This window comes from Dipodomys spectabilis, unplaced genomic scaffold (genome assembly GCF_019054845.1).
Source record: "Dipodomys spectabilis isolate Male_0828 unplaced genomic scaffold, ASM1905484v1 ptg000457l, whole genome shotgun sequence".
NCBI lineage: Eukaryota > Metazoa > Chordata > Mammalia > Rodentia > Heteromyidae > Dipodomys > Dipodomys spectabilis.
Genome location: NW_024871134.1, coordinates 1085840 through 1106653, shown reverse-complemented (window position 1 = coordinate 1106653; position 20814 = coordinate 1085840). Strand labels below are relative to the sequence as shown.

The window sequence follows — 20814 nt, the reverse complement described above, 5'->3', positions numbered from 1 at the left end:
TTTTTGGTGGGTTAGAGATGAGGGTCTTGGTCTGCCCAGGCTGGCTTCAGACTGAGATCCTCAGATCTGAGCCTGGGGAGTAACGGGGATCATAGGGGTGAGCCACCGGCTTCTCAACCAAGCCTCGGAGCTTGCACAAACCTTTCAGGGTGGACTTCTCTGACACACCCTAGAAAGCATCTTCACTGGGCCCAGAGCAAGCTTGGTCTGGACAGGCACCAACCCCCTCGTCAATAAGGCCTACAGGTACTGGGAGCTTACCCGGTCGCCTTTCATTCCCGGGAGGCCTGGGGGCCCAGGCAAGCCGGGGAGGCCCGGGCGGCCCAGGGGGCCCTGGAAAACAAACAGAGCCCCAAGTCAGGGTCTCCACAACACAGAGCACAGCCAAACTTGTGTACTGCATGTCACATGACTCACCTCCACATGCACACTGCACGTCCATGGTTAGCATTGCACAATTTGCGAGTATACCACACATCACATGGCTGTCACATATGCGCCATGTATCACACAACTTTCACACATGCACCACACAGCTAAACTTCACACATGTACTGTGAGTCACATGGTTAACACATCCTCCATGGTACCAAAGACACAGTTTTGAAATTCCACGTTTACATTTTCACACATGGATCAAGCGACCAAAATAAAAGGCCACTGACTAAATAGCCTTTTGTTAATTAGTTTTCTCTCCTGCTTTTCTTTGTTTATTTAGTGCTGGTATTGGGGCTTGAACTCTGGGCCTGGGTGCTGTCCCTGAGCTTTTTTACTCAAGGCTGGCACTCTACCACTTGAGCCACAGCGCTACTTCTAGCTCTTTGGTAGTAATTGGAGATAAGATTCTCACAGATTTCTCTGCCCAAGCTGGCTTTGAATCTCAGTCTTCACATCTCAGCCTCCTGAATAGCTGGGATTATAGGTATCAAGCACTGGTGCCTGGTTCATATTTGTTCTTAAAAAGGTACTCTTAAAAAACTGTTAAAAAATATTTTCCCGAAAGCAGATTGGAGCCTTACTTACCAGTTTGCCAGGCAGGCCTGGGGACCCTGCCGGTCCTGTCTCTCCTCTGCTGCCCTGTGAAGCCACACACATTACTATTAGCTAGCTGCCCAAATCAAATGTTTAAGCACTATGTGAATAAATAACATTCAATCTGTATTTTTATTTATTTAGATATAAAAGTCATCAAAATATTCTCCCTTCAACTGAGGGCAGAGGCGTCTGACACGGCAGGGAGTCACTTCCTGACCCTTCTGGTGCCTTATGTACAGAATGCAGCTCCACTCTGGACTCTGCATTCCTGCAGTGTTGAGACAGGTCTCAGATTGTGTGCGGGGTCTGGAGCACAGAGTCAACTTTCAGCCCTGCAGAACATGCTAAAGAAATGCCTGGCAAATGACCTTCTACCCCAGAAGAGCAAGAAAGAAGCACAGACAGAGATGTTTGCCTGAGAACCACTTCTGCAACTCCAAAAAGCCAGAGATTGTAGAAACTGATGAAGAAATTAGACTTCCTTTCACTTATTCTCACTCTAAACAGTTCTTAAAGAATTAAGTTCTAATGAGACATGCAACTCGTTATGAATATACATCAAGAGCAACATTTATTTTACTTTTTTACTTGAGAGCTGAGTTTGAAAGTGTTTGACATCCTAAACTGGTTTTAAAAAAAATTTTGAGAAAGACACATGCATTCATCAGCTTTGGCTTTTGAGAATTGCATAGAGTCTTATGCAGTCTGATAAAATACTCGTTTTATTTCCAACATGTTCAGCTCAACTGAACACTGAGATTATTAGCTAATAGTCACATTTCCTGGGAATATCTCAATGGCAGCGGCCACAAAAAACTTGTTAAATGACTGATAAACTTGCACAGCCCAGCAGCTGTGATGCTAAACTTACCCTCAGCCGGGACAGAAAGATAATTCTTCGCAGTGATTGATATCTGCAAATCCCTTTCTGACTGATAGCAATAGGATCAAAAGGAGCCAGAGTAAAGACAAACATCTGCTGTCAAACCCATAAGATCAGCCGGGTGCCTCATGCCTGTAATTCTAGCTACTCAGGAGGCTGAGATCTGAGGATAGGAGTTCAAAGCCAACTTGAGCAGGGAAAAGAATCCATGAGACTCTTATCTCCAATTAACCAGTAAAAAGTTTGTGATTCCAGTGGTAGAGTCCCAACCCTGAGCATAAAAGCCAAGTGAGAATGTAAGGCTGGATCAAGCCCTAGTACTGGCACAAACAAACTGTAATCACATGAAAGTACTTTTTTCAACCGGAAATAAGAGCAGAAAGTCATTGTGCCTCTTAAACATCTCGCTTCTGTCTCCTTTCACTGTAAAGAGGAATTCTATATACCTAAATAGCAGTCCTGCATGGTGTTGATCAGCACCAACACCAGCAGGTCTTCACCATCCACGATGAATGGGTGGCATGCACAGGCTTGGGGAGGACCACAGGGGAGGACGGGCAGTGAGCAGAGTTTGGGGAAAGAAATACTCACAGGAAGCCCCCGGGGTCCTCTGGGCCCCTCCTCTCCTGCAGGCCCCTGCTGGCCCTGGTCCAAGAACAAGAACAGAGGGAGCGTCAGTCAGCGTCACTTGGTGACATCCCCTGATGAGAAGGGAAGAGGGTGGCTTACCGGTTTTCCAGAATTCCCCAACAGGCCAGCCTTCCCTGGAGCTCCGGGGCTTCCCTGCGGGTGAAGTGAGCACTCAGAGCAGCCCTAGCCACCTGGCCTGGCCCACACCATGTATACGCCTGGTATATTTGAGTAGCCTTAATCATCTACCCTGTGGCAAGCTGGGAGAATGTAACTCTCTTCCTTCTGTTTTGTGTGTGAGTGTGTGCTTTCTTTCTTTTCATTTTTTTATTTTCTTTCTCTTTATTTTTTGGTAGAACTTTTTAATGAATGCCTCCACATCCTGTAAGTATTGTCTAAGAAGTATATTAAAGGTGATAGGTTAACATTTCTTTATTTAAAGGGATCCCTAGCTGGGCAGAGGTGGCTCATACCTGTAATCCTAGCTTCTCAGGAGGCTGAGATCTGAGGATCACAGTTCAAAGCCAGCCCAGGCAAGAAAGTCCAATTATCCACCAAATTAACCACCAAAACGCCAAAAGCAGAGCTGTGGCTCAAGGGTAGAATGATAGACTTGAGCAACAAAAGCTCAGAGATAGCACCGAGGTCCTAAGTTGAAACACACACACACACACACACACACACACACACACATGGGCACACACACAGGAATCCCTTTTAACTTGAAGATTTTTCTTTCTTCACAGTATTGGTTATATGGATGTTTACCATTTCCAGCATACTTCCTTGGAGCCCTTTTACTCTTATTGATACTGTTTTTAAAAAATGGAGTGGACACCAGGAAACAAAGGGATTGCTATGGAGAACACCTCACCACCCTGCTTCACAAACAGCGTGCTCTGGGAGAAGCCGATGCCGTCCACCTCACAGGCCTTAGTGGGACCCAGCGTGCTCAGGCGTGTACCCGTGGGCCAGTCCACACGCACCACTAGTGCCAGCTTTGCACAAGTATATGTTACCTATTCAATTCTAAAGCAAAGTTGCTTTTTCTTTCATTTTTTTTATGTGTTGTTTTTACTAGCTTACCTTTTGATGTATGTAAAATAAAGTAGTGGCTGATATAGACAAAATACCATCTCTTCAGCTAAAGCTAAATTATCTGAATAACGTCATAAGGCTCTATGGCATCATCTCTCCCTCACTTTAAATAGTAAAAAATAGTAAGCCTATGTTTTATTCTGGCAACGGATAACATTCTCACATAGGAAGTCTAATTTTCAAGTAGGAAAGGATTAGCATTTGAAGTTGTTTACTTTCGGTATTTCTCCTGGGGGTTAAATATAAAGTAAAAGGTAGAATGGAGATATTAAAAAGCATCAAGTGTGTTCTCAAAGGAAACATATCAGTTAAATTTACCTTTTCACCAGCAACACCCTTTGCACCAGGAATTCCAGGTACACCCTGAAAAAAGTGCACACAGAATCTGCTCTCAGTCACCTCCCCGAGATGCGCAGCCCACTGCCGCCAGAGCTCAGACAGCAGCGGCACGCTTAAATGCTAGCGTCAGGGAGCAGCACCTCATTCCTCAGCTCAGTCGGGTGTCCTGTGCCCACTGCGCACAGGGCATTGCGCATCTGTTATCTGGCTTGGTCAGATAACAAACCCTGAAGAGAATCCTACGTATGAGCTACAGTCACCTGTGAAAGATGAGTTTCCATGCTATGGTCTATCACCACGCTCGGGTCAGCAGTGGCCTTCTCAGGCAGAAGAACATTATACAGACAGCACATGGCTTGGGAACAGAGTACAAAAGGAGGAGCGATGAATGTGGTGGGCTTTGGAGTGGAAGAGAGAATGGCAGAAGGATGCCAGGCTCCGGATCTGGCACTCCACACTGCCTCTGATGCCATAAGAAGTACAGGTGCCAGCCAGGCGCCAGTGGCTCATGCCTGTAATCCTGTCTCCTAGAGGCTGAGATCTGAAGATCTTCGTTGGAAGCCAGCACATGCAGACAAAGCCTCCAGACTCTTATCTTCCACTAACTAGCAAAAAGCCAGCATGGGAGGCTCAACTGGTAGAGTGCCAACCATGAGCAAAAAGTGGAGCAAGAGTGTGAGACCCTGAGTTCAGGTCCCAGTGCCCCAACCCCCAAAAGTAAGTGCATGCGTCCAGCAAGGGCCAGTCCTTGTTATTACCAAACTTGTTAATTGGACACTTTTGCCTTCAAAGAGTCAAGAATACATGCCGTGAAACCCATTTGAGGTTTTAGTCACATGCATGCTAAAAACATCACTTTGAGTGTGCTATACTTCAGAGAACCCATACTCTCTCATGAAAGGCCAAACAGTATGAGGAGACCCCCAAATACAAATAATGCTTTTGTTTAGAATGGTTAGAGAAGTTGAAAACTCTTCGGAGAAATAATAATACAAAAGTATACACTAAACTAAAAGTAAAGCATCATGCTGTCTCAAAAGTCACCACACACGGTCACGTGTCTCCCTCTGAATTCAGCGTGACGCTGCGGTGAGCAGATACACAGGCAGGCACTCACCGGTAGTCCCTGGAGACCCGCGTCCCCCGGAGGCCCAGGCTTCCCCGGCTCGCCCTAGGAGACAGCATCATAGCCTCAGCTCATGTACGCTTCTGAGAAACAGTCTTCATCACAGCAGTGAACCTACATAAACCTCTGCCTTCCTTTTAGGAGTCCAGCACTTCTAAGTAAAAAGATTTTTCCAACAGCTGACCTTATATGTGCTTGTAAAGTGTTACTTAATTTAAGGGGTGCGTGGGCTAGGACACAGGGCATCAACTTAGCCAAACACGCCATCTCCCTCCGCCCACTTTCGTCAAACGGGCCACTTTACTAAGTTCCTAAAAGCAACCAGATGAAAAATCCATGTCTGACACTTGATTTGAAAATTAAAGGTCTAGACAAACCTTCTGGAATGCTGTAATGGAAATGCTGTGTTCAGCTGACCGGGGCACAGACAGCCCCATTCCTCCCCATAGTCACACAGATACCCAAAGTGACACAGTCTACCCGAAGTCACACAGCTACTCGAAGTGACTCGGACACCCAAAGTCAGACAGACACCCAAAGTGATGTGGACACCCACCTTTGTTCCTGGCATTCCAGGGATCCCATCTCGGCCATCCACACCCGGCAAGCCCTAAAGACACACGAAGAGGTACATGGTCTTAGAAATACAAGCCTTACTCTTCTTCCCTACTGCATAGGCTAAAGGTTTATTCCGAGCCAATCACCCGGTCAGGACCTACCGCGTCCCCTTTGGGTCCTGGGAGTCCGTGCAGTCCCCGAGGGCCTTGTCCTCCCTGTGGGCAGAGGAGAGAACAGACAAGACTGTGCTGTGCAGGCCATGTCCTGGGAGGAGAATGCCAGCACCCTGCTTGGGTCAACTGAGCTCACCCTGTCTCCCTTGGGCCCGGCTTCACCCAGAGGTCCTCGCTGCCCTTGGTCTCCCTGTGTGAAAACATGGGCAAACATTATTTACTGTTGTCTTTTCAAAATTAGAAAACATCACTCATGTTATTCAAACATTGTTCTGTCATTGACTTCAATCTACTGTAGATGCCTAAGTTCAAGAACCCTGTTTATAATAAGGCCTTGAAAACTGACATTGCCAGCCAAGTGCCAGTGGTTCATGCCTGTAATCCTAGCTCCTCAGAAGGCTGACAGGAAAGACTATGAACCACTTACCTCCAATTAACCACCAAAAAGCTGGAAGTAGAGCTGTGGCTCCAGAGGTAGAGCGCCAGCCTTCAGTGAAAACACTCAGGGATAGCGCCAGGCCCTGAGTTCAAGCCCAGGACACAAAAGAGTTGGTATTGCCATCAGGACTGTTTTCATTTGAAATGCACAATGGATGAAGGAAGTTCCACACTACAGCCAGCAATTAGAACCCTGCATATAAGCAATCAGTTTGCATCTAAATACAAGCTAATCCTGTGCACTGTGACTGTGATCTAGGTTCCAATTTGTCACCAGTTATTTAATTCCCATCAGTAATAATGATTTCTGTCCCAGCTACCAGGCTCCTGTTACATCTGATTCAAGCAGCCTCACAGAGGAGTACCTGTGACATAGCTTTTCTGAATGGCCTGACCACCCCTATCCTTGGCTGATTCAGATCAAAGTGCTCAGCTTGGCATTGCACATTCTTCTTTAGAATATGGTTCTCCCTGTCTCCTCAGTCTCAGCTCTAGGAAGTCCCTGGCTCTAGGAAGCAGTGGCATGTGTATGATACTTTATGAAGCATATTCAGTCCATCCCCTCCTGCCTACCAACCCAGATTGGCTCTCCAAACCAACCTTCTCTTAAGTCCTCTTGCATGGACAGGTGGTTCATATGCTCTAGCCTTTGATTGATTGATTGATTGATTGTGTGTGTGTGTGTGTGTGTGTGTGTGTGTGTGTGTGTGTGCTGATTCTGACCTCTGGGCTTCATGCTATTGCTTTATATTTTCCACTCATAGTTAGCACTCTAATACTTGAGTCATGCCTCCTGTTCCAGTTTTTTGTGGGTTAGTTGGAGCTACAAGTTTTGAGGGGTCATCTGCTGCAGCTGGCTCTGAATCACCATCTTCAGGTCTCGAGCTCCTGAGTGGCCAGGATTATAGGCATGAGCCACCAGTGTCCAGATCTAAGTACTAGATTTTGTAGTTTATCAGTTACACTGGGCTACAGGACCTTGATAGTGAGAAATTCTGTTTATAGCTTTCCTACTTTTTCTGTGTGATTCCTAATGGATCAGGGTTTTATCTATTTACTCCTGAAAGAGGCTTGAGGCATCCATACATATGATCATCAAAGTATGGGAGAATTAGCTCAAAAACCACAGTAGCAGAAAGTTAGAACAACCCAGACCATGAGTCAGGCCGCCTGATGTCCGAGCAAAAAGGACAGCATAGAAAACAGAAATATTTCATTGAAATACTTAAATACCTAAGATGAAGATTTAAATGATGCTTACTCTATAAAAATATCAAATTGACACTGGCACCAGTAGCTCACTCCAGTAATCCCAGTTACATTGGAGGTTGAGAGCTGAAGACTGCAGTTCCAAGCCAGCCTGGGCAGGAAAACCCATGAGTCTCTTTAACCACTGAAAACTTGCAAGTGGAGCCATGGCTCAAGAGGTAAAGCACCAGCAAACTCAGCTCAGGGATAGTGCCCCGAGTTCGCCCCAAGACAGGCACACATACTTACAAAATCACATTGGAGGACTGTATCTCTGTGCTCAAAGGAAGATCATAAGTTTTAAATAAATACAATAACTTTTGACTGTGTTCCCATTCTTAATTATTCACATGCACATGCTATTTGTGCATACACACAAATATATGTATTACAATCATCTACTATTGCTGTAAGCATGTGAATACAGACCCCCACTTACCGGTGCCCCAGGGATACCCTGTGGCCCAGGCTCCCCATCCAAGCCCCGAGCACCCTGCAGAAAACAAGACAAAGAAGTCAAACTGACATTGGTCACGTTTGTTTAATGAGATATGTCACATATGCTAAATAACAGAACCATTTTCTTAAGGAAATGAGACAGCCAGATAACAAGAGAGTGTGTGTTTTAATACAGAGTGCATCAGTGAGCCCCTTGACTATCTAATCAGGTGTGAAACCTAGTTGACATCTGCTCATCTCACCCACAGTACCTCAGTGACCTCACTCACACCATGCTGGGTATTTTAAGTTAATATTGCATCTCAACCACAAGATCTAAGAACGCTGGTGCTTACTGGGGCCTGGCGGTCACCTTCTGGGTCTTCAGATGGCTGTGGGGCTTCACCAGTGGTGAAGCCTCATCCTACCCCCACGGGCACCTGGACAGTGCCGTGGGAGGGAATCCCAGGACTCGGGGCCTATCCAGATCTCTGAAAAGTTAACCCGTGTCATCCAAAAAAGCAAACTCTTAGGAGCCCCCTCTCCTCCTCCTGGCTCAGGCTACGTGTGTGGATGTGCAGTGATGACAAGACTTCTCCTGAGCTTCAATCAGCTGCTGACGTGAAAATGGCCTCTGTCTGACTATCTTATTTTCACTATAACAATCAAATGTGATTTCAAAGCAAAAAACTGTGTTGGGTATTTTCTCAAAATGTTCTTTGACAAAATGTAACCTCATCTTGAAAGTGAATAAGATATCAGCAAAGTAAGTGAATCACATATGACGATGGGAGAGAGCGGGGCTGGGAACTGTGAAGCAGTCGGTGCATTCGATCACCATCCCGTGGGAGACCCGTCTGTCATAAGAATTAAAACACAGAAAGCTCTGGATAGCAAGTTCAGACAGAACTACAGGCAAATCATGAGAGGAGCAAAAGGACCACAGAGCCTTGGAAGTGTTCATTCCTGAGCATTAGAGCTGAGCAGGCATTCCAGTCACCAGAGGAGAGGGTTGTAAGATCCAACAAAGAACTTGCATTCATCATTCGCCTTGAATTAGAGGAGTGAGCCCAGCTTGTGCATGATGGAAACGGCTTTAATGGTCTCAGACAGCCCCCTCTGCCTGCCTGCCATCTCAGCACACAGTGAATGAGTGAATGAACAAAAGGCAGGCAGGCAAGGGGGCGGTCAAGCGGGAGGGAGGGAGGGAGGGAAGGAAGGAAGGAAGGGAGGGAGGAAGGGACAGAAGGAGGGAGAAAAACAGAAAAAAAGAGAGAGAAAGAGAAAGGAAGGAAGGAAGGAAGGAAAGGAGGGAGGGAGGGAGGGAAGGAGGGAGGGAAGGAGGGAAGGAAGGAAGGAAGGAAGGAAAGAAGGTTGGTTATTTTAAGTGGCCTAATCTTAATCTTAAAATGCTTAATACCCGGTGCTATGACAGCATTATCATCACCATCTTACCTTTTCTCCTTTGTCTCCAACAATGCCAGTGATGCCTCTCAAGCCTTGCATTCCCTGAAACGTAAATGAAGAGTCTGTTATTTCATTTACAGTGTCCACTTCTGAAAGTTTACGTTCTATCACAGAAGCTAATCTGGGCATTCGTTTTGATTTTTAATCACCAAGAGTAAGACTATGACTGGGCCTGGTGGCTCCTGTCTGCCCTCCCAGCTACTCAGCAGGCAGCGCTGGGAGCCTGCCTCGGGAGCCTGCCCTGGGCAAAAAGTACAACTGTTTGAAAAGCAAACTGAAGCTAGAATGGCTGGGGTGTGAGCTAGGAGCTAGTATTTTAGCATGGGATCCTGAGTTCCAACCACAAATACCAGCAAAAAATAAAAATTAGAAAATGGTAACACTAAGAAATAGTCATTCTCTAGCCAATTTTTTCTGGTTAGTAAAGAAAAAAATCCAAGAATTCTAGTGGTGAATTATACTTTTATAAAATTTGGTAGGCTTACCCAAACCTTATGCCAATTGAGTTGGCACAATTACCAATGTCAGAGCCTATAAAATTAAAAAAAAGATGGTTCAGAGCTAGACACTGGTGGTTCATACCTGTGATCCTAGCAACTCAGGAGGCTGAGACCTGGAGGACTGTGGTTTGAAGCCAACCAGGGTTGAAAAGTCTGTGAGACTCCATTCACAGACTAGCCAGCAAAAAGCTGGGCTGGAGGTATGGCTCAAGTGGGAGAGCACCAGCCACGCAAGCAAACTTCACACCCTGAGTTCACACTGCAATCCCATAAAAAAAAAATCATGCATCTTTTACATTAGCCACCCCTCTCTTCCATGTGTGAAATAAGCATCCAACTCTTAGCAAAGTGCCAATCTGCACACCTCTTTGAACCCTGTTAAAAGCTTGTCCATTGAGGATGTGCAGTGTAAGCAGCACCACACTGCAGCTTAAGAGATTCGCTCTTCATGGGAAGACATGGCTCGTTGGGACCAGAGCTCACACCTGTAATCCTAGCTACTCAAGACACTGAGATCTGAGGACCGCAGTTTGAAGCCAGCCTGGGCAGAGGTTCATGAGACTTATCTCTAATTAACCAGCAAAAAGCTGAATGTAGAGGCCTGGTTCAAAGTGGTAGATCACCAGCCCTGAGCAAAAAGCTAGGCAAGAGAGAAAAGCTCTGAGTTCAAGCCTCAGGACTGACACACACAAACACAAGAAGACATGGTTAGGATCAAGTGGCACTGTGGTAGGTGTAATGCTCACACACTGGACCAAGTTGCATTAACCCGGTGCTCATACGCCCACGCCAGGCAGGATGCACTCTGCTTCCATCATCCCATGTAAAAGCACTATGGTATTGAATAAATACACCCTCCTGTGCTCACCATTTGCTTTCCACTCGCCTGGCTCTATATCAGCTATATGGAGAAGGTTTTATTTGCTAAAAAGATGCTCATATGTATAATGGGGACCTTTTTCTTATTTCAAAAAAAAAAACAATTATCTCCCAAAGACACGTTGGTGAGAAAACAGAGAATATCACGTTCAGATTATTATTTCAAATGCTATCTTGAAGTTACTCGGCGTCGTTTTTCGCACATTTGTACATTGTGGATGAATAGTTTTAAAAGCACATTACTGGAGGGCCTTGAGCGCCAACTTCTCCCAGTTCTCCCTGGTCGCCTTCTTCACCCTGAAAAACACCACCAGTGAGTACAGAAAGAGGCCTGGTCTCTCTACTAACCATGTACATCCACTTGACATCCCAGGATTATTCTACTACACTCTCTTACATCAGTTTTGTGGGTAATCCATATTCATCACAGAATCTCAGATACCCTGAGAATACTAACAAATAAAAGCCACTCAAATCCCACCATTCTCCCATAGGTGAACAGCACAAAGCTGCTCAATAATCGTAACTTTAAAACAATAGACGTGGAAGGAGCAATTCATTATCATTTTTAGCAACAGCTGTTTGAATGAATAAACGCTGGTCTATAATGTTGCCAGCCCTGTACCTTATTTATCAAAGTTTCAGTGTCCATTTCTCCATCCATAAGCAAGTTTAAAATGTTCCTAATCAATTTACAGAATAAATTCAGGGCAAAATTAAGAGACTGAATGCAACCTTCCCGCCTCCAGGCTTTGCTCCATCATCGGCCTCCAGCTTGGGGTTAGTCCACCTGTGAGGTGCCCCGCTCATTCCTCAATGACCTGCTCCGTCCATCCCCTTCCCTCCCTTCCCAAAGACACCATTTAAAGCTTGACATGACACAAACTGTGAGACAATCTGAAGGAATGTCAGATTGTTACATTAAATGAAAAAAAATATGGCCATTTCACAACAGTTTCAAAATCAGTTCCCCACTGAAGACAATCCCGGTTTTGGATGACAGATGACTGGCTGTACTGTCAGGGCAGGTTCAGGGCAGGACGGAGCGTACTTGGTGCCCAAAAGAAGCAAAACAGATGCCGAGGCCAGGAAAGGACCGAAGACCACTGTGAGCTGGACTGGCTCTGCAGAGCTCCTCACCAGCACATGTAACTTAGGTTCATTCCATGCTTATCTTTATATATACTATATAATATATATTTATATATGTCATATTTAATGTGCCCAGTCCCCTGGGGTTGGACATGCATTCTTCAAGCCTGTGTTCCCAGCACTTTGCATAAACCATGGCATACATAAACCTGGTAAAATATTTTTCGTATCTTCAAAATTACAAATTTTAAGATTCAATTGGGGAATAGGTATGTGGAGACATTTCCAAAGTACACAGTATTTTTCCTGTCTTACTCCAATTTAACATCAGAAACCCAGTGTTGCCTTCTAGATAAGTAAACCGCTTCAATTATTCACAGACTAAGTAACAAAAGACTTAAAAAATAATGCCCAAACTGTAATACTGTACAGAAAATTGGACTATTTATCCTGATTATGTTATTCAACAGATTAATTTTAGGCAAGGAGTTAAAAGGATACTAATGATTAATGACATTCATGAACTGCCTAAACAACTCTTCATTTCTCAAGAAAAAGACCTCACAGCAAGCATTTCTTGAAAGAGAATAAAATATAAAAGATCATACTTCATTACTCCCTATAATAATTCCTTATAGTTATAATTCCAGTGACTACCACTTCCTGATCACAATTTAACAGTTACTTTCCTTACCTTGTGTCCTTGTCTTCCTGGTTCTCCAATTTCCCCTTTGGCCCCTTTATGACCCTGAAAATACAAAAATCAATAGGTAAAATCATATGAGGCTTGGCACCAAAAGTAGTCAGAAGGTTCATAGCCTGTCATCCTACCTACTCAGGAGGCTCAGCTCTGAGGATCTTGGTTGAGAGCCAGCCCGGGCACTCGACTCTTATCCACAATTAACCAGCAAAAAAAATCCAGAAGTGCAGCCCGGATACCCCACAATAGATGAGTGGATCCCCCCAAAAATATGGTGCCTATACACAATGGAATTTTACAGGACCACTATAAAGAATAACATTACATCATTTGCAGGGAAATGGATGAACCTGGGAAAAAAATCATGTTAATGAGGTAAGCCAAGCTCAGAGACACAAATGACCTGTTTTCTCTCATGTGGAGGCTAGATCTAAAATACACCGGACATGTAAATTATTCAGGACTCTAGCCATTGACACACAGTGAGACCAAAGGAGGATGCTCTTAGGGGAGGAACACAAAGGCACAATGCCTGTGGCCATCTGGTCATATATAATAATATATATTGAAATGAACTCCAGGAAATGGAAACAAGAAGTATTTTTTTCTTTATTGTTTTTCTTTTCTTTTGGTCTTGTTTGTTCATTTCTCTGTCTTTGGGAGGGTAAGGAGGACACAGAAATGGAGGATAAAGGGTGAACAGATGCACCTGAAGCACTCACTAGACACTATGTGGAAAAAATGACTATACAACTTGTGGGTGGGGTGGAAGGGAAAAACTGGGAGAGAGTGAGGGAAAGGGTGACATTGTCCAAAAAGAAATGTAGTACTTGCTTGACTTATGAAACTGTAACCCCTCTAATCATCCCATAATAGAGATTTTTTAATATTTAAAAAAGAAAAAAATAAGCCAGCTGGACACTGGTGGCTCAGGCCTGTAGTCCTAGTTACTCAGGAGGCCAAGATTTAAGGGCAGCGGTTTAAAGGTCGTGAGACTCTTAACTCCAAGAGACTACTCAGAAAAAGCTGGAAGTGGAGCTGTGGCTCAAGTGGTAGAGCGCTTGCCTTGAGTAAAAGAAGCTCAGGGATAGTGCCCAAGCCTTGAGTTCATGCCCCAAGACCAGAAACAAACAAAAAAAGGCCAGAAATAGAGCCATGGCTCAAATGACAGACTGTCAGTGCGTGTGCATGTGCGTGCGCATACAGTATGCCACTCTGCTGCCTTAAATATCCTTATGAGCATCATGTGTATTACACAGATGTTGTATATAATAGATACCAGCTTTAGTTATTTGAAAACCCTGTTCTAGACTGCTCTCACTCCATCAACCAGCTCAGCAGCATGATCTGTAGGTCTGCCTCCTCCTGCTGAGATCCCTCTTTCCCAGGCTTGCTCCCTCCAAAGCTGGCTAAGAGCCCAGAATCTTCTGCACCCAGAGATTTCTGGAAGCCACAGTCCCGATCTCACTGTCTCCTGCTCTCTGGAGCTGCTCTGAACCCTCCTCCTTATCCTGCTCCTTTCTAAAAGTGAAGGAAAAGCTAGGGTCTAAGTGGGACTCTCAGATGCACAGCTTTTGGTCTCTTTTTGTGCCCAATGTTGAACTTAGGGGTTAATCTTTCCTGTCAAAGTAGTTGTTTGGCCTAAGCACCATTATTTTAAGGGTGGGTTCCATCTTAATTAAACCGAAACTAAGATTCAGAGATAACAGAATGAAAACCATTGATCTCCAAGGTTTAGCATTTATTCTTTTGACTTTATGAAATATTTTGAAGTAATTATGATGGCAGATTGAGAGAAAAATATAGGAAAGTCAAATCTTTCTGCTTATATTATATAGTTTTTCTACTTTAAATCTTAATGAGTCTCAAATAGATGATATACAAACTGTTCCCTACTCCCATGGCTCTTTCTCCCTATGAGGTCCACTTGTGACCCTTGATTTTGTATTGAGTCTCAATCGTTGATTTTGTATTGAGTCTCAATCGTTGTGTGTGTTTGCTTGCACACTCATGTACATACATGTGCACAAATACCAACACTGGGATTAAACTCAAGGTTGGGCACCGTGTCTCAGATTTTTCGCTCAAGGCTGATACTCTACTGCTTGAACTACAGCCCCACTTCTAGATTTTTTTTTATGGTTAATTGTAGGTAAGAGTCTCAGACTTTCCTGCCAGGACTAGCTCTGAACTATGATCCTCACTTCTCAGCCTCCTGAGTAGCTAGGATTATAGATTTGAGCCACCAGCACCAGCAAATCCAGTCTATTTTTGGCATCTCTTCCCTGAACTAAAGACACAACTATAATTAAGCACCTGGGTCTCTAGAGCACCTGTCAGGAAGAGCAGCCTGCATTTCCACGTTGAATCCCCACTACAGACTAAGTAAACTCAGACTTTACCAGGGGGTCTGTACAACAAGTACGCCAGTGTTTGAAGTAAAGGCTCCATTTCCACACTTTGGAAAATAAAATAGTGAGATTGTTCTCTTACCCTCATGCCTGGTAGGCCTGGATATCCGGAGCGAGCTGGTGGGCAGGAATTGGGACACTGCCGCAGAGAGAGAGAGAGAGAGAGAAAGAGAGAGAGAGAGAAGGGGGGATAATCTAGATTCATACTTTACAACAAGGTGGATTTTTCTAAAAGATTCAACATATTGAACCACAATGTACTATTGACATTGAATAACTGAAAATGTCCTTTTCCTTTATAAAATTTTACTTTTATGCTCAAATATTCTAGTTGCAGGAAAAATGTTGACAACACAGCAAACACATTCCATGTCAACCATCTATATTTAATAACTGTTAACATTTTGCCACATTGATCTTAAATCCAATGATTAAGGATATGAAATGTTAGCTGGATTCAGGTGTCTCTCTCCTGTAATCACAGTTACTCAGGAGGCTGAGATCTGAGACATCGAGGTTCAAAGCCAGCCCAGGCAGGAAAGTCCATGATACTCTTATTTCCAATTAACCACCAAAATCCCAGAAGCAAAGCTGTGGCTCCGGTGGTTGAGGACCAGCCTTTAACACAAAAAGCTATGGGACAGCACTAAGACCCTAAGGCCCCAAGGCCCTGCATTCAAACCCCAGTACTAACACACACACACACACACACACACACACACACACACACACACACACACACACACACAAGTGTGCCACAGCCGTAATACTGCCTAGTCCATCTCCCTCCACTTCCCTTACTAAATGGCCAAAATGGCACATATTACGGCAGCCATCATCATTGCACAAGTGGTCTGTATATAAATCAATGCCTAAAACTGGGTGCTTTAATGATATCACATCTTAGGCATGAAGTCTACAGAAGAACAAAACATTGCAATAATGAAAATCTGCTATAGCCTGACTGGGAATAAGCCACAGTATCCTCTTGCTTCAAACTGTTCTGACATTTCAGGAAAAGTAAAATGCAGAAGCACAAAACATTTCAATGACAGTTCATCTGACAACTAATGGCCTCTGAATTAAAACTATATTTTCTTCAAAGAAAAATATCTTACCAGTGGATCTCCATCATGAAATCCAATTGTTCCCTAAAGCAAATAAAATAGGAAAGTTAGGACTATAAATAATTAACTCAATCCTATTACTATAAATCCCCTGAGCAATACTGTAATAAATACATCTGTTTCATAAAATGCAAGGGAGAACTAGCAGCATACGATATGCTGATATGCTGAGGACTGGACTCAGGATCCCTACTGCAAACTCCTCAACTGCAGTAATGATTTCTTCAGGGAGATAAGATGAGAGGCAGAGCAGAAAAACAGAGAGATTGCTCAGGTCCAAATTAAAACACAGATTATCTCCATATTTTAATTCCTATATTTTAAATTTGTTAGTATGAAGTCTTAGTAAAAACTAGTTCTTTCAAAACTTCTTCTTTTATATGAGCATTTAGGAAATCTCACGGGTCAAAGACTTCAAAAGTAGTGAGTAAAACTTGCTCTGTGAAAAATCACTTTTCCCTTGATTGTGTTCCCTCTGCTTTTCTGCCCCTAAGAGGAAAAACGGTGCTCTGATGGCATGAAAAACTTGGTAGCCATTTCAGAAGTGCAGGACAATGGCCCAGTGAATATGCACTTCCATTTTTGTTTCTTACAGTTCTTCAATCCCCACACTCGGAGCAAAGAGAAAATCAAGCTGCAATAACTTACGCTGGGCCCTGGAGGGCCGGGGGGCCCCGGGGGTCCTCTCTTCCCAGGGTCACCCTAAAATCATCAGAAAATTGAGATACAGTGGTTTCACAAAGCTCAAACACAAAACAGTAAACCACAAAGGCATGTGAAAATGTATTACTCAAAACCCCTACAGAGCTCAGTCATGCATAAAACCTGCCACCAAGGTCCAATTTAGTTCCATAAAACCAAATAATAGAGGCCTAAGATCATCAAAGCATAAAATAAAACTATGGGAGATTCAGGGGAAAAAGTAAAACCACTTTTGTTTTCTATATGACAATTAATCTGCTCTGAAAACAAACTGGAATTCCTTTGTGTTTCCCTAGTTGACTGACAAGGAACTAGAGCAGTCCATCCTGCTAATGCCATCAGATGACTGGAGCAGAGAGGAGTGCTCAGCCAGGCTGAAGCTGGGGCAGGGGTGGGGCGGCAGGCCTCTGCGGGGCCTGAGTCTTGTAGCTGAGGCTCATAGGAGCTCCAGCCAGGCTGAAGCTGAGAGGGGGGTAGCAGGCCTCTGCCGGACCTGAGTCTTGCTCTGAGTCTTGTAGCTGATGCCCATCTAGTCCCTCACTTCGCCTGTCACTGGATTCTTGCAATGGAAATAAATGCAAAGAAGGCTAAATTCAAATAAGCTGTTCAGATAACAATAGATGCCAAGCCAGTTTGGCAGACTCTCAACTGTAACCCCAGCTACTCAGGAGGCTGAGATCTGAGGATCATGATTCAAAGCCAGTCTGGCCTCGGAAGCCTGTGAAAGCCCCAAAAAGATAGGAATGGAGCTGTGGTTCAAACGGCCAAGCACCAGCCCTGAATAAAAAAGCTAAAACACAGCACCCAGGCCTTGAGTTCAGTCCTTAGTACTGGTACAAATAAGTGGGTTTATTCTAAACATTTAATGTTCATGCTCATTAGTAATATTACTCTTGTCTACATGTTTTCCTTCTTGATGTTATGCCAATAAAAGCAAGAAACATAATTACTTTAAATATACAATCATTTCATATTTTTTTGCTCCGTAAGTGAATTTGCAAATAAAAAGTTCATGTAGAAAAACAAGAAAGGTGCTGGGTTCAGTGTGTGGTTCAAGTGGTAGAGCACCTACCTAACAAGTACAATGCCCTGAGTTCAATCCCAATGTGGTCAAAACAACAACAAAAATAGGGTATATAATATGGCACTCTTTCCCTAAATGAGTTTTCAATGATCTATCTTCTCATAACATCAGTACTTCAACTTTTAGGATATGTGTGCAGAATATCTCCATGAAGCCCTTTTGCCAGAAAGAGCTCTGTGAAGTTGACCTCATTCATGTTTAAGTGTTTAAGTTAAACTTTAATAATCTACACATGAAAATGAATAGGCTACTTTTTATATCATGTGGGAAATCTCACATAAAGCCTCTGGACCCCAATCCTAGCTGAGAGTCTAGTAAAAGGGTTCACCCCTTACTTGGGGAAAATAGTCTATCTGAAAACTTGCACAAACAAAAGAAACAAAAAACAAACCACACATTAAATTCTCTTGGTAGCATTTTCATCCCATCAATATGCTGAGCTGGAATAAAATTCACCTGTCATCTTTGGAGCTTCAGGCAGAAGCGTGGAGTGAGGATGATTGACTCTCTGTGGTAATATTGTTAGCAAGTCAGCAAAGACCTAGCACAGGGCAGCGGGTACTCACACTGGGTCCAGCACGGCCGAGTTCTCCGGGGAGGCCCGATGTCCCAGGAGGGCCCTGTGGGCAAAGCAACAGGTGACTCCTAGCACTGGCAGAACTGAGAATCTGTGCCAGAGCTGGCTCCCAATGAAGCACTAACATCTGAGAAAACTCTAATGACAAAAAGAGCAGAAATCTCCTACATTTGTAAATATTTTCTTTAGCAGAAGAATAGGGGATGATCGTGAGCAGCTACCTAAGGTCACTTAGAAAACCCTATACACTTCACTGGTGGGAGTGGAAATAGCAAAGCCAGACCAGATTTAAGAAGTAGATCATTTTTTTTAACACATGGTATTTCCAGAACGATGATGTAATACGTACAGGGGGTCCAGGAATGCCACGGCCCTGAAAGAGTAAGATAAAATGTTCATGGTGAGCATATCAGACCCAAGTACAGATGCACATAGCTACATAAAACGTTCATGGCCAGCATATCAGACCCAAGTACAGATGCACACGGACGTGAGCCATGGAAAACCAGAAGGCCCTAACACTAAACATGCCATACTCATCCTAAGAAATGAAAAGGAGCAACTTGCCCTACTCCTAAGCTATGCTAAAGACTTCATGCGTGCAAAGAGAATCAAAGTGAAGAAGGCTTTGGTGCTGATCATCAGAGGGTTTATGCCATTCTAGGCAGATCACAACCAGACCATTGTAAATCTTTGTTTACAGTGTTTTATTGATTATATTATTAATTACAGTGGGCATAAAGAATCCTACACCTGAGACAATGTAGTTTTACAGGTTGTAATAAAAGAGGTTTAGAAATCTCCCTAAACATGCTATCGTCATAGAAAAGCAAAAAAAAAAAAAATACATTTCCATTTGACAGGTGGAGCTATATTTCTAGACACAAAATCTAGAATATTATTTTTAAAATCTAGTAGACATTAAAATAAAGTGCTGCAATCCTGAAGTCACCTACAATGAGATCCTAATTTGACTATGTTAAATATATTTTTTATTTATTTAGTGCCAGTACTGGGGCTTGAACTCAGGGACCAGATGCCGTCCTTTAGCTTTTTCACTCAAGGCTGGCACTCTACCACCTGAGCCACAGCTCTACATTTGGCTTCTTGCCCATTAACTGAAGAGTCTCACAGACTTTTCTGCCTGAGCTAGTTTTGAACCACAAACTCAGATCTAGGCCTCCTGAGTAGCTAGGATTCCAGGTGTGAGTGGCCAGCACCCAGCCTGTTTTTGTTTTGTTTTGTTATTTTTTGTTATCTTTAAGTAGTTGTACCAAGAGGTTTCAATTCCACATGTCAGTTTTTGGGTGCAATCATTGCACCTTGATCAATGTCACCCCGTCCACGTTCTCCACTCTCAATCTGCCCCAAGTTAAATTTGATTTTAAAGTTAGTCATTCTTCCCCCACTCCTTTACATTTCCTAACCCTTATCAACACCAGGCTAGCGGCAATCAGGGACTGAAGCCACATTCTGTTCATTTCCAAGCACAGAGCTAGTCTGTTACCCACTCTGAGAATGTGCTTGCTATGCTGAAAACTGAACCCTCGCTGGGTTTTCTACCTTCGAGTTCCAGTTTTAATTCCCCTTTGGGATTTCTTGTTATTCTTTCTCCTGCCCACATTGGCTACAATAGCATTTATTCACAGCTATTTGATATCATCTTCCTGCTAGCTTTCATTCCAGTCTTGCTTTCCTGCAATCTCCATAGTAAAGAATCACCCAGAATCCACACAGGGCCTGTGGTAGTGACACTGTTCTTTCTAGTTATTGAGACAACCAAAACAAGTTCTTCATAGTATGCTAGGCTTCTCAAAGTATTCTTTGAAACATTCCTCATGTGTACACATAGATCAGTTTGAGAAGCAAGTGTTATGACTGAATATAACAATTAATCATGTATTTCATTACTAGAGTTGGATGTTGGACAGATTTCTATATAATGTTGATATCTGAATTAAACAGAATATTTCACTGCTGAAAACAGGCAGCCAGTGCAGAAACTCACAGGTGCAATGAAGCAGTACACATTGGGGAAAAGGAGCAGAAACATACAGATGGATGACAAGAGCAAAAGAGAAATAAAGAGGAAAAGCAGAAAGGAAAAGTCATGCACAATGTAGGACTGGGTGGTGGTGGAAGACTAGTCTACCAATTAGAGCGGCGACAATCTCTCACTGGTTGAAATTACACTTGTGATAAACCCACTTGTGAAGACCGCTGTGAAGCATGGTCTGACCATTCGTAGTTAGGCCTGCCGATTTTATGCAAGGAATGTTTTCTAGAAATGAGGTAGAGAGGATGTCATT

General features: G+C 43.6%; 1 protein-coding gene across 4 annotated transcripts in view; it reads right to left on the bottom strand.

Annotated features, from left to right (window-relative positions):
- Col9a1 (collagen type IX alpha 1 chain) overlaps window positions 1–20814 on the bottom strand; it is a 51790-nt gene that overhangs the window by 11838 nt on the left and 19138 nt on the right. For 3 of the 4 annotated variants that reach the window (XM_042668566.1, XM_042668568.1, XM_042668569.1), the window contains 18 exons: window positions 18855–18878; window positions 18495–18548; window positions 16791–16844; window positions 16134–16166; window positions 15098–15154; window positions 12599–12652; window positions 11056–11109; window positions 9422–9475; window positions 7968–8021; window positions 5979–6032; window positions 5831–5884; window positions 5668–5721; window positions 5103–5156; window positions 3965–4009; window positions 2648–2701; window positions 2510–2563; window positions 1024–1077; window positions 262–333 (listed from right to left, as the gene is read on the bottom strand). In XM_042668566.1, the coding sequence (XP_042524500.1) occupies window positions 262–333; window positions 1024–1077; window positions 2510–2563; window positions 2648–2701; window positions 3965–4009; window positions 5103–5156; window positions 5668–5721; window positions 5831–5884; window positions 5979–6032; window positions 7968–8021; window positions 9422–9475; window positions 11056–11109; window positions 12599–12652; window positions 15098–15154; window positions 16134–16166; window positions 16791–16844; window positions 18495–18548; window positions 18855–18878 (933 nt within the window). Of the gene's footprint in view, window positions 1–261; window positions 334–1023; window positions 1078–2509; window positions 2564–2647; window positions 2702–3964; window positions 4010–5102; window positions 5157–5392; window positions 5423–5667; window positions 5722–5830; window positions 5885–5978; window positions 6033–7967; window positions 8022–9421; window positions 9476–11055; window positions 11110–12598; window positions 12653–15097; window positions 15155–16133; window positions 16167–16790; window positions 16845–18494; window positions 18549–18854; window positions 18879–20814 lie in introns of all 4 variants that reach the window. The other variant, XM_042668567.1, reaches the window with a different exon arrangement.